General features: G+C 38.2%; 1 protein-coding gene across 1 annotated transcript in view; it reads right to left on the bottom strand.

Moving 5' to 3' along the window:
• SNX2 (sorting nexin 2) overlaps positions 1-12392 on the bottom strand; it is a 58819-nt gene extending 46427 nt beyond the window's left edge. Inside the window, exon 1 of the mRNA XM_051997947.1 lies at positions 12230-12392. Coding sequence (XP_051853907.1) covers positions 12230-12337 — 108 coding nt within the window. The 5' untranslated portion in view covers positions 12338-12392. The remainder of the gene's footprint in view (positions 1-12229) is intronic.
• Positions 12393-17573: the final 5181 nt, after the last annotated feature.

The raw sequence follows: 17573 nt of genomic DNA, 5'->3' as shown, positions 1-17573 counted from the left end.
CAATTACAGTAAAATTTCCAATTACTCAGAATCCAAACACCAATAAGATAAGTCAGTGTCATTTTTTAAAGTATAAGAAGTATGCTCAATTCAAAGATTTGAATATCCTGGCTGGTTGACTGTGTAATCCCCTTCTCCCATCATATGGCTTTCTGGCTGATTGGTCATGTCTGGGTACTGGACTTCTAGGCACTCTCTGGGTGCACCATTGGCTGCCATCATGCCCCAAGTGTTTTTTGCCTTGGGCCCTGGGGCTGGGCCCCTCATCCCGTTTCCCTGAATCTGTCTGCATTCTGAGGCCCAATGGAAGCCTCTGTTGCATTTTGGACATGGGGTTTGGGGTCTTGTTCTCCCACCTTGTCTTCCCATTCTATCTCTATACCAACATTGAGCTTTCAGATGTCCTACTTTTCCACACTGAAAGCATCTACGAGTCTCTCTGGAAGTCCCTTGCCAAGAGGGACTCTGTCTTCTCATGTTTGGATTTTGGGAAGTCTGCATCATAGCCTGGCTATAAAAGGCACCTGTGCCTACTGTGGCACAGCGTCTTATGAGCTCCTCTAAAGGAGCATCCTTGCGCAGTCCTAGTATAATTCTTCTGCAAACCTCATTAGCATTTTCCTTAGCAAGTTGCCTTATCAAAATGTCTGTTATTGCATTTTCTCCATTTGTTCTTATGATAGCTGTCTGCAAAGGTCCCACAAAGTCAGCGAAGGGTTCATTTGGCCCTTGTGTTATTTTTGTGAAGGCCCGCCCCCCCTTGTCGTCTTTATTGTGAAGAGAAGTCCACGCTTTGATAGCATTATCAGCAATTTGCTGATATGCTGCTACAGAATAACTAATTTGTGCTGCAACATCTGCATAAGGACCTGTACCTGTTAGTAGGTCACAGGTGATTGCAGTATGAACTCCACTTTGAATATTTTGTTGGGCTTGTATCCTACAGAGCTCACTATATTCAGAAAGCCACAAGTAGTTCTGTCCAGGTTCTAGGCATATTTTTGCTATCAATTTCCAGTCATTAGGGGTCAAGATTTCAAAAGACAAATTTTGTAATAGCATCTTAACATAAGCTAATGTAGCCCCATAAAGAGTGCAAGCTTTTTTCAGGTCTTTGAGGATTTTTATATCAAAAGGTGAGTATCTTCTACTTTCTTGACCTGAAGAATTAAACTGTTGAATTACAGGAAAAATGTGGTGTTTAAATTCTGATACATTTTCCCCTTCTTCTCTGGCCTTAATTAGTCCCTTTTGCAATCTACTCATAGGAGCAGCTGGATGCTGGGGGGGAGGTGCTGGATGCTGGGGGGAAGGTGCTGGTGCTGTCACTGCCCCCCCCCCCCCCACTACCTCTCCTCCCTCCATCCCGGAGGGTGGAGTTGATGAAGGAGAGTCAATTACCTGCTCCTCAGGTGGGGCTGAGGCTGCCTCAGATTCACCCCACCCTTGAGCCTCACTCAAGTCTCCCTGCCCTGTGGGGATATGGCCATTAATCTGTTCTTTGTCTTCCTCCTTTATCTCAGGCTTCCCCCTTTGGCTATTCCTAGAGTTTTTTCCTTTTCTCCTAGAACAAGTACGGTATTTTAAGGCCATCTGTATCGTATTATATAAAAAGAATACTTCAATGGAAACTGAACGAGGACCGTTTTCATTGTAATATGTGGAGAGCTGTTGACCAACCAATGCCCAGTTTTTTAGAGAGATTTTCTCTTTCTCTAAGAGCCAAGGGGAGGTGCGTTTTAATGTAGCCAGAAGTCTAGCTGCCTGTCCCCAAGTTACAAGTAGCCCTTGATCTTCTATCAGCTTAAGCAGGCTTTCTATAGCACCACTCCTGGGTGGGGCTGGGGTTGGGGGGGTTGGGGTGGGGGATGGAGAATCTTTACCTAGGATCTGTCCCATTTCAGCCAAAAAAGGTTGTACTCACTCAGTTCCTGGTCACTGGAGACTTCTTCAGTGAAAGTAGGGTCCTTGGTTCCCATGCTTGGGCGCCAAATGTTATGAGTTCAAATGTTGGAGTTCCTGTTCTTCTCAAGGCAAAGCCGGTTTAGAGGCTTGGAGCCCTTCGGATGTCTCCAAATCCAAAGGTTCTGTCCTTCAGCCTCTGCTTCTGCTTTCTTCTGCCTCCAACCAAGACAGAGATGGAAGGTCTCTCTTATCTCCTTCTGGGGAGCCCAGCCACCAACTTGCCGCGGAGAGAGGGCTTCTGGCGTAGCTCCACTGAAATCCGTCAAAGTGTTCTCTGCACCAGAGTCGTTCCTCTCGAGTCCAGCGCGATCAGCCAGCCAAGAGGAAAAAATGTATTCTGCCATAGATCCCTCATCGGTGGCCTTTTATCTGCCTCTTCTGAGAGAATGGGATTATGGGTTTTCTCCCATAGTGCTCTCTGGCCCAATGAACTTTAAGGGAGGTGTGAACTCCCTGAAAGTAGAAAGTCTACTTTGTGAAGCTAGCATACTTGTGGACTCCAATGAGTAAAGGTGGGAACACAAGCCTTGTTTTGATTAGTTCTACTTAGTACCTTGTTTCAGGTTCTGGCCAAAACATCTTCTTGTAAGATTAGATCAACTCTAATTAGTTAGTAGTTAGTAAGGATTCCAACAGTGGTGTGTATGTGAAACCAATGCTTCAGACATTTTTCTCCATTTCCCTTTTTAGGCTGCCATTTCAGTACTTCTAACTAATTAGATCAATGAGACAGTCCTTATAATGCCTTTTCTCTCCTGTAAAGACATTTTAATTAATGAAGACACTTATCATCTTTTGTCTTTTGTTTAAAAAGAAAGCAAAAATTGAAAATTAATTATCAGAGACAAAATAAACAGAAGGCAAAGAAAGTATATGGAGATTTTCCCTCTATCTTACCTCCCCTGCATTAGCTGAATCTTCTGGCTTGGTTTCATTACATTATGTGCTTATTTTCAGTCCTATTTTCTATCACTTTTCCAACACAAATTATTTTTCAATCAAATGAGACTTCTAAGTGTCCCTCAAAAGTCAAGATTCCATCTCTTCTTCTTCTTTTTTTTTTGAAAGCTTTTTATTTTCAAAACATATGCACAGATAATTTTTCAACATTGACCTTTGTATAGCCTTATGTTCCAAATTTTCTCCTTCCTTCCTTCAAGAAGGCAAGCAATCCAATATATGTTATACATATTAAAATATATGTTAAAGCCAATATATGTAAACAAATTTATACAATTATCTTGCTGCATAAGAAAAATCAGATCAAAAAGAAAAGAAAATGAATAAGAATACAAAATGCAAGCAAACAAACAACAAAAAGAGTGAGAACGTCATGTTGCAAAACACACTCAGTTCCCACAATCCTCTCTTTGGACATAGATGAGTCTCTTCATCACAAGATCATTAGAACTGGCCTCAACCATCTTACTGTTAGAAAGAGTCACATCTGTCAGAATTGATAGTTGTATAATATTGCTATTGCCATCTACAATGATTTCCTGGTTCTGCTCATTTCACTTAGCATCAGTTCATGTAAATCTCTCCAGGCTTCTCTAAAATCATCCTGCCGATCGTTTCTTATAGAACAATAATATTCCATAACATTCATATGCCATAATTTTTTCAGCCATTATCCAACTGTCTATCTCCTGTTCTGAGGCACATAAATGCAAAGGCACCACTTCTTCATGAAGTCTCTGATTCTCTCATGTTGTTAATGCACCTTTTCCCCTCAAATTGCCTTGTTAACTATGTTACTCAGTGTACATCATCCCCACTGTTTGGGGACTTCTTTCAGAAGGTGATCAGTAGTTTTTTTGTTTCCTAATTTTTACTTTGTCCTTTTAAGATATATGGGCAGTTTTCCTATAATTTCTTGAAATATGATATTTAGGTTCTTTTTTTTTTATCATGGTTTTTAGGCAGTCCTATAATTATGAAATTATCTCTCCTTGATCTGTTTTCCAGGCCAGTTTTTCTTGAGATAATTCATATTTTCTTCTATTTTTTTTCAGTCTTTTGAATTTTTTTTTTATTATTTCTTGATGTTTTGTGCAGTCACTAGTCTCCACCTGAACAATTCAAATTTTTAAGAAGACATTTTCTTCAGTGAAGTTTTGTACCTTTTACCATCTGGTCAATTTTGGTTTTGATGCGGTGTTGGAAGAGACAAAGGTCCAAATGTGAAAGAATTTGAGGACCTCCAAATCAGTGGCAAAAAGGAAGTTTTATTTTTCACTAAGAAGCTCTCTCTTAGTGGACAAATCTCTTAATGAGGAGATGTGCAAAGAATGTGTTAACAGAAACATATTTTATGAGCAAATCATGGGGGCTGGGAGCAGTTTGAGCTGATTATCAGACTTAGATCTACCAAATGAATGAAATCACTTTGAAGGCTTTTTCCAGAATTTGGAATTTTCTGAATGGGGATCCGGCTACCCAAAAGATCAGTTTTGTGTGTGTGTGTGTGTGTGTGTGTGTGTGTGTGTGTGTGTGTGTGTGTGTGTGTGTGTGTGATTTGCTCCAGATCTCCAATTAAATGAGCTGCTTATCTTTGAAAAAGATTTGTCTGGAAAGTATGCCTCCTTCCAAACTCTCTGGAGTTGGAGACCCCAGTCTCCCTTCTTTTACAGATCAAAGGAGACACAGTTTCAGAGTGACTATTTTTACAAATTAAAGGGGACATAGTTTCAGAGTTCACTCCCCACTCCACCCTCATAGTTTTTTTTAGCAGTTACTTTCTTCAGTATTTTTATGCCTCTTTTAGTAAAGCTCTTTCTAATTTTCTTATAAAACTCTCATTTCTTTTTCCAAAATTTCCTCCCCTGTTCTTATTTGATTTCTAAAATCTTTGGGGGGAGGGTATTTTTTTTCCCTACATCTTTTTCTTTGGCTCTTTTAGCAGTTCTAGCTGGACTTGTATCTAATTTGCTCCATTAAACCATAACCACTTTTCTCTGCCCTAGAAATGGGGAAAGGGTGAAAGCTGCAGAGTGCCACCTGTTTCTGTCTCTAGTGCTATACAAAGGGTCTCTGGAAATCTCTTTTTGGTAAGGTATTAAATCTCCTTACCATCCGCAAGAGCCAACTGGTGATGCTCCTGCCTCCATACCCAAAACCAGAAAGTGGCTGTGCTCTCATCCAGCCCCAACCCCAATGTCTGCAGATCTCTTTTTCTATCTTTCTATGCTGGACTTTTTGTTGGCTTTTCTTCTCATAATTTGTTTAGGTAGCCAGGAAGTGTATTGGTGTCATTCAACCATCTTGGCTACTATAAGCTTCCTTTTATATCTGCTCTAAAATAGCATAAAATCCTTATGGTAAGGAACTGCCTTTTTTTTTTTTTTTAAAGCTGTATCCCTCCTGCCTTGCATATACTTGTTACTGTTTAGTCATTTCAGTAGTATCCGACTTTTCCCCCAATTGGGGTTTTCTCAAAAAGATACTGAATTGATTTATTATTTCCTCTTCTAGTTATTTTTTCCAAAAAAGGTAATTAAGACAAACAAGGTAAAGTTATTTGCCTAGGGTCATATAGCTAGTGAGTGTTTGAAGTTGGATCTTCCTGATTCTAAGCCCAGGGCTCTATTCACTGCATAATTTACATGGGGGGGGGAGGACCTTTTTCTGCTAAAGGCCATTTGGATAATTTATAACGTTTGTAGGCCACACAAAACATCAATTTATAGAATTCAAGCACTGGGAGGTTGTTGTATCTGGTTTTCAGCTCATCATTTCTTGCTGTGGTCTTCTTGCCTTATACTGCCCCATGATTAGACTTTCCCAATCCCTGACCTCTACAGTAAAGTGAATAATGAATATTTGCTGAACTGAACTGATTATAACATGACAAGACATTATTATTCCGTAAGTAAAAACAATATTAAACATATTCCATTACATTTTAGATAGTCAACAAACATTTAAGAACTTACTTATTTGAGGCATTATTGCTTATTTTAACAGAAAAGAGGTCTTATGAAAGCTTTCCAATAGTAAGACTAGTAATTAATTTTACACAGAATTGAATATATCATATAAAAACAAATGTTTAAAAAGAAATTACTATCCCAAGCATTGGATTAAAATTATTAGTTGCCATCCATTTCTAAACATATAGGTTCATGATTTCTGAATATAACTAACAGGCATATGGGAACAGTTGTGGAGTTCAAGTGAGGCTAAAAAATGATGAACCCAAATGCATTCATTAAAATATATAAAGATAACAATATAAACACACATGGTACGATTAAATAAAGAGTAAATATATAGCATTTTGATATACAGTATATATCTGCACAAAGTACATCCTCCAAGAAATGTCATGGTAATTAAGTATTGAGAAAATAACTCCATGATCAACACTTTCTGCTTCAAAAAATTTAGCTAAAATTTGAATTAGCAAAGTTTTACTCCAATCTATTTCATATTAAACATTGTGAACAAAATGGACTCTCTCTATATAACTTCTTTCACATAGTCTAAAATCCAATTACATCTCACTTAGACTAATGCAGTAGCCTACTATTTGATCGCTTATCTCAACTCTTTTCCTACTCCAATCTTCACAAGATAATTAAATTAATTTTTCTAAAACATAGGTCTTACTTAACATGTCACTTTCTTATGCAATAAACCCCAACAGCTTCTTATCATTAGTGGGTTCAAATAGAAAATTATATTTGGCATTTAAAGCATATCTACTTATTGATATTAATAGGTAGTTTTCACATGAAACCAAAGCTATATGTAGTCATAAAATAGTCACTATCGATTAGAGAAATGACAATTTTTATTTTTATATTTTTTGGGGTACTTAATGAGACTTAATACACATTTCTTTATGAATCATGTTGGAAGAGAAAAATCAGAACAACAACAAAAAAAAAAAACCACAAAAGAAAAAAAAAAAAAACAAGGAAAAAAAAGTGAACAAAGCATGTGTTGATTTACATTCAGTCTCCACAGTTTTCTCTCTGGATACGGATGGCATTTTCCATCTAAAGTTTATTGGGGATTGCCTTGAACCATTGAACTGTTAAGAAGAACCAAGTCTTTCATATATGATCATCACACAATCTTGCTGTTACTGTGTACAATGTATTCCTGGTTCTGCTGATTAGCATCAAGCCTTTCTAAAATCACCATGTTTATCATTTTTTACAGAACAACAATATTTCATTATTTTCACATACCATAACTTATTCACCTCTTCTCTAATTAATGGCCATCTACTCATTTTCCAATTCTTTGCTACCATAAAAAAGAGCTGTTACGAGTAAGAATATAGATTATGGAAAATCTAGAAGTACAAAGTCAATCCTCATTTGACCTTTTAATAAGATGTTTGTAAAGAAAATAAAACTTTAAACCCAAATCGTTAAAAAAGATTCCACAATTTAAATTATGAGAGTCAAAGAGGAAAAAGATCTTAAAGATTATTCCTTCCAACCCATTCATTTTCACTAGCTGTTCTCATATCTGGAATATTCTCTCCTCAACCGTACCTTCTGTCCCTGGCTTTCTTCAAATTCCAGATAAAATCCCATCATCTAAGAAAAGTCCGTCCTATACTTTCTTAATGCTAGTGTTTCCCTCTATTAGCTAACTACTATTTATTATATGAAAATTTTGTTTGTACATAGTTGTTTGCATGCTGTTATCTTCATTAGATTCTGGGCACTTCAAGAGCAGGGATTGTCTTTGGCCTTTTTTGATAGCCCCAGCTTCTGGGGAATTTAACAGGTACTTAATAAATGCTAAATGAATTACTGAGGCTGAGAAAGTTTAAATGACAAATACAAGGTCATATAGGTAGTGATCACCAGGATCCAGCTGTTTCTATTTATAGTTAATAAAAAACACACTGAATGTTCTTTGCTTTTACATCAATATCATCCATTAAAACAAAATGGTATTATAAATTGTGGGACATTTTGAAATGTTTATTCTCCTTGAAATCTATGCCATTTCTCCATCAGTACCACATATTTACTCTGAAAAAGTGAAATGGGTTGAAAGGAAATTAAAAGAAATTCAATTCAAGGTAAGAAAAAAAGTAGCACTGAAAGTAACTTTAACTCAGTTTTTGTTTTAGATCTTTTGTTGTAGAACTAGTAAAAATAACTGACTTAGGAGTTACCAAAAAAATGGCACTAATCATTCATACATTCAAATAATTAATTCCTACATTCCTACTATTTATTTTACTACATTTTATAGTCACAAACTATACTAAGAAGTACTAGTTACACAAAGAAAGGCAAAAGACAACCCGCTCTCAGGAAGCTCACAAGATATTGAAGAAGATTTTAATTATGCGCAAATAACTATGTATAAATAAGCTAAGTACATGATAAATTGGAAATGATCAGCAGAGGAAACATATTAAAATGAAAAGAGGAAAAGGCTTTCTGTAGAAAGTAGTATTTTTCTAGTTAAAAGGAAGGCAAGAAGCAGAACATTCCAGGTATGGGATATCACAATAAAAATGGCCAATCAGGGGAAATGAAATAATATTGTCTGAGAAAGAGTTAAGGATTACTATCACTGGATTGCAGAGTAATATGGGAAGAGTTAAGGTATAAGACTGGAAAGGTGAGTGGAGATTGGGAAGAACAACACAAAGGCTTTGAATGCCAAACAGAAAATTTTATATTTGATTCTGGGAAGTGATAGAAAGCCAATGGGATTTATTGAGGAGGGAGAATTGACATGGCCATACCTGCCTCTAATTCTGTGACTCAGTACTGAGTTTAATAGTACTTTTGTATGTGTCTGGGTCTTCCTCTTGTCCTGGAGGTGCACAAGTTCTCCCAGAAGTTAGAATGCTCTGCATGTAACATTCTCCCCATCCCCAAATATCTGCAAATCTCCCATTCCATCTGAACTGGTCAAATGTCTCTACCAGGATTCAGTCTGGTGCGTTTTCTAGCTCTGTTTGGAGGAGTTTATGGAGGGGAGTTCACTACACTTACATCATTCTATCATCTTGGCTCCACCCCTCAAATATTTCAGTCTACACAACAATAAGGTGGTCACAATTTTTTCACCAAAACATATCCCTTTATTCTCTCTTTTGAGATCAGCAAAGGTTGTTTTGGTGTACGACTATTTTCTCTCCAGTACTGATCTCCCTTTTAACTATTACCCCCTTCACCTTGCCTATGTTTTGTCTGTGTTTGATCTATTTCTTTATTAAGCTCTTTGTGTGTAAATTTTTATCTGTGTCCAACCATTTGTCTGATTTGCCTGAATTTTAATTAATCCAAATTAAACAGAAGCTACTGCTAATACATTTTAGTTAATAAAAGGGAAATATATTCAACAAAAAATAAACACAATTAAAAACAGCCTAATATATATTCATATATTCATAATATAACATACATATAATATAAAATATCATTTATATGTAAAATGGTGGTAACCATAGCACCTAATTCCCTGATTGTTATGAAGATCAAAAGAGAGAATATTTATAAAATGTTCATAATGCCAAGCACCTAGCAGGACTATATAATGCTAATATTATTATTATTGTTGTTGTTGTTGTTGTTTTATTAGATCAGCTGCCAAATTCCATGACATTTCTCACATCCAGTTATTCACAAAACCTTTCTTTAACTCAAGCCCTAATCATTTTTGGCTAGAAATAGTCTCCTAATGGGCCTTCCTTGGCCTCAAGTACGCAATCCACTCAACCAGGACCTGATGCCACTTCACCTCACCCCCATTCACTCTTCACAGAACTAACTGATTTTCCTAAAGTACAAATTAGACCTGATTTTCCTAAGTACAAACTAGACCATATCACTGACCTATTCAATAAATTTCCAAAGATCCATACTGTCTTTGGAATCAAATATAAGTTTCTTTCCCCTTTCTAGTTCTCAATGGGTTAGTGAAATAATAGCTTTGTTACTGTTCTTCCTACAAGACACTCATTTCACTTCTCCATGTTTCCACTGGCTTTCTCCATACCTGAAATGAACTTATCTCTACCTTTTAGAATCTATTTATTTGAAAACTACTTAAAAACTCAAGTGCCACCTTCTATATATGTTCCTTTCCCTTTTAATGTTCTATCCACACCAAATTTACCTAGTCTTTACTTTGTATATATTTATGTCCATGTCTCCTCCAAAAGCAGGTAAGACAGGGACTTTCATTTTTGTTTTGGTACCCTCCTCTTCCCCCCTCCCCCACCCCCAGAAATTCAATGTCTGGTACACAGAAGGCACTCAAATAAATTAAAATAAATTAATGTTGACTGATTTTGGTGAAAAGATAGACACAACAATATTCACAAGCTTCACATCAGAATGGCCATTAATACACATAACCAAACTTCTATACATTCTCTTCAAAGACACTAATATATATTTTAAAGTATTATGCTATCATACTCAAATCTACATAAACACTACCTTTTGTTGTTCAATTGTACACAACTTTTCCTGTGGCTCATACTGTCATTTTTGACAAAGATACTGGAATAGTTTACCATTTTTTTCTCCAGTGGATTAAGGTAAACACAGATTAAGAGACATGCCAGAGTTACACAGCTAGTAAATGAGACTAGATTGGAACTCAGGTCTTCCTGACTCAGGCCCAGCACTCTATCCACTAAGGTACAGAGCTGCCTCTAGTGTAAAAACTAACTTAACTAGTTTCTTTTACTCAACTACAATAAAACCTTGCTAAGTAGAATATTTAGTGAATGGTACAGTATTTTCTGCTTAATTTGGATAAATCGGGAAACTTTCTAAAAAACGCACATAGCTTTTATGTCTTAGTAATAAGAATGAACATATTTTAATTTTTCCTTTGTAATGATGATGTAGTGGATGCAAAAAAAAAACAAAAAAAACAAAACCAGAATGAATGTGTATCAACTTCAGAACATTCCCTAGAAAATAGGAGTTTTTTTGGACCAAACTTCTGATAATTAGTATTTTCTTATTCTTATTCTTTCTCCTAAAAACTAATTGAAAAAAAATTATGATCAGGAGATTTAGATTTTTATTATACTTTGCAATTACTCAGATAAACACTAAACATATAATAAAATCCTTTACTGGAAAATTCAGACAAAGGAAAAAAATGACAGAGAGAGCAAGCCTGCGTGTGTCTGGGATTTCCCTTTACTTGCTAACTTCATTTTAGAAAACTGTTTAGGATGCTGAGAAGTTAACTTACAGGCTCAGTCTTTGTACCAACCCAAATATGCAAGTGTTCCACAACTTAAAAGAGTTGTCTGAGGCACTGAGAAGGTTAAGGGACTTACCTAAAATGCAACAGCCAATAAGCTTCAAAAGAGAGATTCGAACTCAAACATATCTGTACATATCCCATGTCAATTGAAGGAAGTCAAATGACAACTAGATATATTGGCCTTTACAGTTAAGTTCATTTAGGGTGTTTCCTTTAACAAAAACAGGAACATACTGTTTGACAAGACAGCTGATAATGCAAAACAGAGGGAAAGGGGCCCTCAGCATTAACTTTAATGCAAAACAGAGCAGGTGAAGTTGTGGTTAGGGACTCGGTCCCTTCCAATTCTACAATTCACAAATGTATAGTACTTAAAACACATTCAAAACGGAAACTGTATTAGTGTCAAACCCCTAAAGTCCAGAAACTGAAGAAAACAAGATGGGGACACCGGTTTACCTTAGAGACAACCCTTTCTGGAGATAACTCCTTAGAGGAAACCAGTAACCCACTAAGGATCTTTAACTGAAAGACAGAAGTGCATTCCAGGCGCTTGCTTGGACCACGTCCACTCCACATCCTCCCATGCTATTTCCCTTCATTCCTTTCCCCTCTTTTAGCTTCAGATCACCACACCCCCCTCATCCCAAAGAAAGAGGGAGCCTTTCCGACGTGAGAGCTAGAAGCACAGAGGATGGCTCCCCGGTGAGCTCCGCAGGAGGTAAAAGAGGGGAGCTCGTGCCGGGGCGGGCACACACTACACCCCGAGGGTCAGGCCGGCAGAGCGCGAGAGAGGGCGGGGATCTGTCAGGTCCCGGGCCCCAGGAAGATGCCTTCCCATTAACATCGGAGCAGAAAGCAGAGGGGCTCGGTCGTCGTCCCTACCCGGGACCTGAGAACCGAAGACCGGAGGAAGGGGCTTGACAGGTGGAGTCTGTGGGGGCTCCGCCATGGGGTGGGGGAGGTCGAGAGACAGTGAGAGAAGGGAGTGAGGAAGACACGAGAGAGATTCGGGCCTTAAACACCGCCGACGGGCAGGTCTCACCTCTAGGGTGGAGACAGTGCTGGTGAACAGGTCCTCCCCATCATCCAGTTCTTCAAAGTCCGCTTGCTTCCCGTCCCCCAGCGGAGGAGGCTCTCTCTCCGCCGCCATCTTCGTCCATCCAACTGCGCGAGCTCAGCCTCACAGCCCCGTCACGTGAGCACACCTCCGCCAGCACTCCAGCTACCGGGTCCCCCGCCCCGCAATCAGCCTCGTGACCAGTCCCTCTTTTGCTTCTCTCCCCGCCTCCTGGACCTGCGCCGGCGTACTGGGGCACAACCACGCCCCCTCCCTTAGTCCCGCCCTCTCATCACTCCCTCCACCCTTTCTCATGCTGTTGACTGAATGAAATTAGCGGGGTTTATGTGTGGAATGACTGAATATGGGATTCATAGCAGATTCCTGAAAATCAAAGCTCATATTTTCTACTATATTAATCTTTTATTTGTGTTTTTTTGGAAGGGGAACCTTGAAGGAAATGAAGAAGCCTCAGAGTTTAGGAGGGAATGCATTGCAGAGCCAGTGCAAAGGTAGAAAGACAGGAAATGGGATGCTTTGGAAGAGAGGGCAGCATGGAAGGCAGGTTGGAGAGGCAATAAGAATGCATGAAGGAGAGTAATGAGGATGAAAAGCCTGACATGGAACCGCTGTGAAGCCCTTTAAATGAGAAGCTAGAGAGTTTGAATTTTATTCTAAAGAGCATAGGGAGCCACGGAAGATACTTAAGAAAGATAGTGACACTGTCAAACTGTGCTTGCTTCAGCAGTAAGCTGTTGCCTTATGTCATTTTGCTTTTTCTCCACAGAGTTTGAAAAAAGATGTGTTCACTTATAGTTTTCCCTTTTTCACCAATAACTTCTCAGTCCCCTACAATCTGACTGTTCAAATCAAACTGGTGATCTCTTAATTGACAAATCTGATGGTCTTTCCTCATTTTTCAGTTTTTTAGATTTTATTACACCATCTGAGATGAACTATTCTCTCCTACTAAAAACTTTGGCCTGATTTTGTGGCTCTATTTTCTCTCTTTAGGAACATTTCCTGCTTTTCTGACTGCCCCTCTTGAGTCTCCTTTCCTGGATCATCCATCACCCAAAGCACACATTTAACAATGGATTGCAGTCCAAAGATCTGTCTCTTTGATATCTCACATCCTATTGAAATGAACTATTGAAATAGCTTCTTAATAGGTTTTTGCCTCAAGTCTCTCCCCTTTATTATTCACCCTTCTACACAATCATCTAAAGGGATTTTTCTAAATGACAAATCTACCCAAGACACTCCAATTCAATAAATTCCAGTGGCTACCACTAGGATCACATATAAACTCCATTTCATTTAAATCTCTTCACAATCTGACCCTAACCTAACTTTATAACTTTAATGCACATTAATCCATGTGAAAGGGCCAACAAAACATTCACTGCCACAATGTTTTGGGTAATGTTCAGTATATATGAGGATGTATTTGCTAGTGGGATTTTTTTACAGCTGCAAATGCCAACCTATCTCTGGATGTAAAAGTTGATATATATTGCTTGTGGGAGAATATATATAGGCAGCTATAATGACTTTTTTTTCTCTTTAGATTCCTTGAAAATTCTTTCTGTCCCAATCTAGGTCACCTTTCATATGTTGAATACAAGGAGAAAAGTTTTTTTACTTTTGCCCTTAAAAAAAAAAAATCAATTCAAGCAGCTTAGGCAAAAATCCAACTTTCACTACACCCATATTTATAAATTTCAAAAGGTCTTTCTACCTAGGATAGGATGCAGCTGTTAGTGAAAGAAGACTTGTGTGGAAGGAGCTTTATTGGTTTTGCATATCCTGGGCTGATTCCTCTTAAAAGGAGAAGGAAGGCAGTCCTTTCTTTCTGACCACTTGAAGTATATAGACTCAGCCTATGGAAAGTCAGGACTCCTCAGGTTTATTGAAATTCCCACTGCCATGAGAGTCACCATAACTTTGTGACTGGTATTTTAAACTTGTTCAAATCTCTGCAACAATATTTAAGGGATTCCTAAATTGAGTCTCCCTAGATCAGAGGACAATGTTCCCCTGGGACTTGGACCTTGAGGGGCTCAGAGATTATAATCTTGAGTCACTATGCTTGGAAAAGGAGGGGGGGGGAATGTGTTGCCAAATATCTGCTAGCAGTCAGGTTATTATTTTGACAAAGGCACCCCAATAGGTCTTTAAGTGTACCCCAATTCCAGGGGGCTCATCAGGTAAACTAAAGGAAAGTGCATTCTTGTTCAAGTGAAAAGTGACTAAAAAACTCCTTCATATGGGTCACTGTTATGATTAATCAGTGTGATTGTATTATGGGAATGGGTACATATTATAACTTCTTGTTATATGTGTGTATGTATATGTGCTTATGGGAACTCAATGTCCATTATGTGAATAAGGTCAAATGGAACTTTTGGAACTGAGCCTCCTTTATGTAATATCAAAAAAATCAGGTCCTAGAAGTGTGAAAACTATTTCCTCCTTAATTATTGAACAAAGACTTAATATTAATTGTTCTGATCATTCCTAACATTGTCAGTGTGGTAGATCAGGCAGTTCAGATACTGAATAAGGATACTGATCTCATAAATATATATATTATTCTTGTGATTAAGATTGTAGTGTCTAGAATTCCCCAACCAAGGGAATTCTGAGTTTCCTTCCTAACTCCCAATCAATGAGCAAGCTAATTTCATCAAAGAAAGAGGCAGGGAGCTCCAGAAAGAGGCAGGGAGCTCCATTATGATTATATAAGTGATTTAATAAGTTACTTACATAGGAGCTATGTGTGGGTGGCTGCCAGACAATTTATTGGATCTCTGATCCCACCATGTAATCTGGGGTAGCAGCCAGACTATTCAGTGGATCCCCGCAAAGATCCCCCAAAAGTCCCATGGTAATTTTAGAAATCTAACAAAGGGAGAAGCTGCAGTATCATTACATATGTCATTGTGGATTTGCATTATGCTTAGCAAGCAGTTTAATTTGGGCCTGGGTCCCAGAACTTGAGCATCATGCCAGCATCCTTGGGTGAGTACCTAGACACCCAAGACTATTGGTAGACACAGTGAAGCTATATTCTAGTCATGATGTGCTAGTTATGTCTTGCTGTAGCTTGCACTTGGTTACTGTAATGATCGTGTATTTAAAATTAGCCGGAGTCAGGAATTCAGATTAAGGGAAAAATCTTCAATCTTTATTGAAGTGAAGAGGTGAATAAGGATTGCGATAGCAATATGGGCAAGAAAGATTGCGATAGCAATATGGGTAGCTGTGATAGGAAGCCAGCTAACAGAAGGGGATCTGAGCTGAAAAACCGTGGCAATGGCAATGCAAGCAGTCTCTCCTTCCCCTTCCTTTTCCACTCCCCTGCCTCCACCCACCAAAATCGTCATTTCCTATACAACACATCAGGACTTGCACAAAGAATGGGCAGGGGCCATTCTTTCTCCAAGCTTATATATTAATAGAGTATGGTCCAATTACTATTTAGCCTCATGTGCTTGGGACCTCAGTGCATCAACTCAAGCCTCAGCCCATTACAGGTTACTATATTCTTGTTATGGCTTTGACCCAATAAAAAAGCTACAAAATTATGTGTTGGTCAGTTTGAGTAAGTTCTCAGTTACATACAAGTTCATTTTTTTTTTTGTCATTTGCTTGTAATAACTTTTACCCCTCCCCTACTTTGGAATGGTTTTCACCTCAATAGTAGGACTTTCACCAATTGATATCCCAAAAAGAGTAATCAAGAATAGTTTTCTTTCATTCAGCAGAGTTTATCTTCACTGTCCTTCCGCAGTGTCATTCGTGTTCTTCCCTCATTTTGCCACAGTCTTTTGAGCAGAGAAAGAGGTCCAATTTTCTAAGGGCACTAATATCTACCATTACCTTGATGGCACATAATGTTGGCCAGACCAATGAAGGTCATAACAGCAGAAGTCTTGGACTGGATTGTGGCCCACATGAGGAACAAAGGGTAGGAGATCAACCTTAAGAAAATTGAAGGTCCAGATTATACAGTGGATGGAAAAAATTCAGATAGTTTTATAATCTGAAAAAAACTATTTGATGCTGGTCAGCACAATAGATACTAAAATTTGGTACTAGTGTAAGGTCTAACAGAGTAAGTAACAATATGAGTCCTAGCAGAATTGGCAGTTATATAGAGCCTCAAAGAGTAAGAAACATGGAGAGTATTAACAATTATAGTATAAGCCCCCAAAGAGTATACAACCTTAGCAAAATGTTCAGTGTTGTTACACTAGTAGTAAGTACTGTTGCTGATAGGGTTTATGGAAAATTGTAACTTTGATGAAGACATAGGACAACATTTGTCCTTGTTAAACAACAGCTTTTGTCATTATGCCTCTGACTATTGGGATGGATGAACTACTTCCCAGAAGTGGTATCTATAATGAATTGGTGACACCCCAATTGTGAGGAAAGGTTTTATTAGTCTGGGGTTTCTTGAATCCGGTCTCTAGCAAAGTTTACTCAATAAGGATGAACTGCTTTTAGAAATAAATGGGGGGCAGCTAGATGATGCAGTGCGAGCACTAGCCCTGAAGTCAGGAGGACCTGAGTTCAAATTTGACATCAGACACTTAACACTTCTTAGCTGTGTGCCCCTTGGCAAGTCACTTAACCCCAATTGCCTTAGCAAAAAAAAAAAAGAAAAAGAAAAAGAAATAAATGGTTGAGATTATCTTTCTCTTGTTCTTCCTTATTCCTTCCTCTATGTAAAACTTGGATATTAAGATCTCTGCCCTTTTGAAAAATTTCATGTACCCTGAGAAAATGAGTTGGAATTTTTGTCTCCTGTTATGGTTCAGATAGAGGATTTGTAGTGGAATTTGGGTGGAAATGGGTAGAATTTAGGGGAGATATTTTGTTTCTTACTACCATAGAGAAGTGCAGGTTGGTTAACCAAGGAACAAGTGAGTAAAGTACAAGGCAGGTTACAATACCAACTCAGCCCTGGGATGAGTACATGAAACAGGTTCTTAGCTATCTTGTTAACAAATGATCCTATCCAATAATGAAAAATGGTGGCTAGGCCTGAGGAGCTATCCAAATTGGATGATATATATCTGATGTTGCTCTTATCACTATTACTTTACATTGAGGGATCTGCTATTAGCTGCACCTGATATCATTCCTATTTATGCTCTGTGATCTTTCAAGACCATGGTTATGTTGTTTGTTGTCTTCATGTATTTATTCATCTTTTATCTAGACAATGCTTCTCCTCTAGTGCTTCTTGTGCAAAGTTTTTCACATTCTATAGATTAAGGTACTAGAACTTGAACCAATAACTGTTTTCCTGAACATC

This window comes from Antechinus flavipes, chromosome 1 (assembly GCF_016432865.1).
Source record: "Antechinus flavipes isolate AdamAnt ecotype Samford, QLD, Australia chromosome 1, AdamAnt_v2, whole genome shotgun sequence".
NCBI lineage: Eukaryota > Metazoa > Chordata > Mammalia > Dasyuromorphia > Dasyuridae > Antechinus > Antechinus flavipes.
The sequence above is the reverse complement of the archived record's forward strand: the minus strand, read 5'-3'. Positions and strand labels throughout refer to the sequence as shown.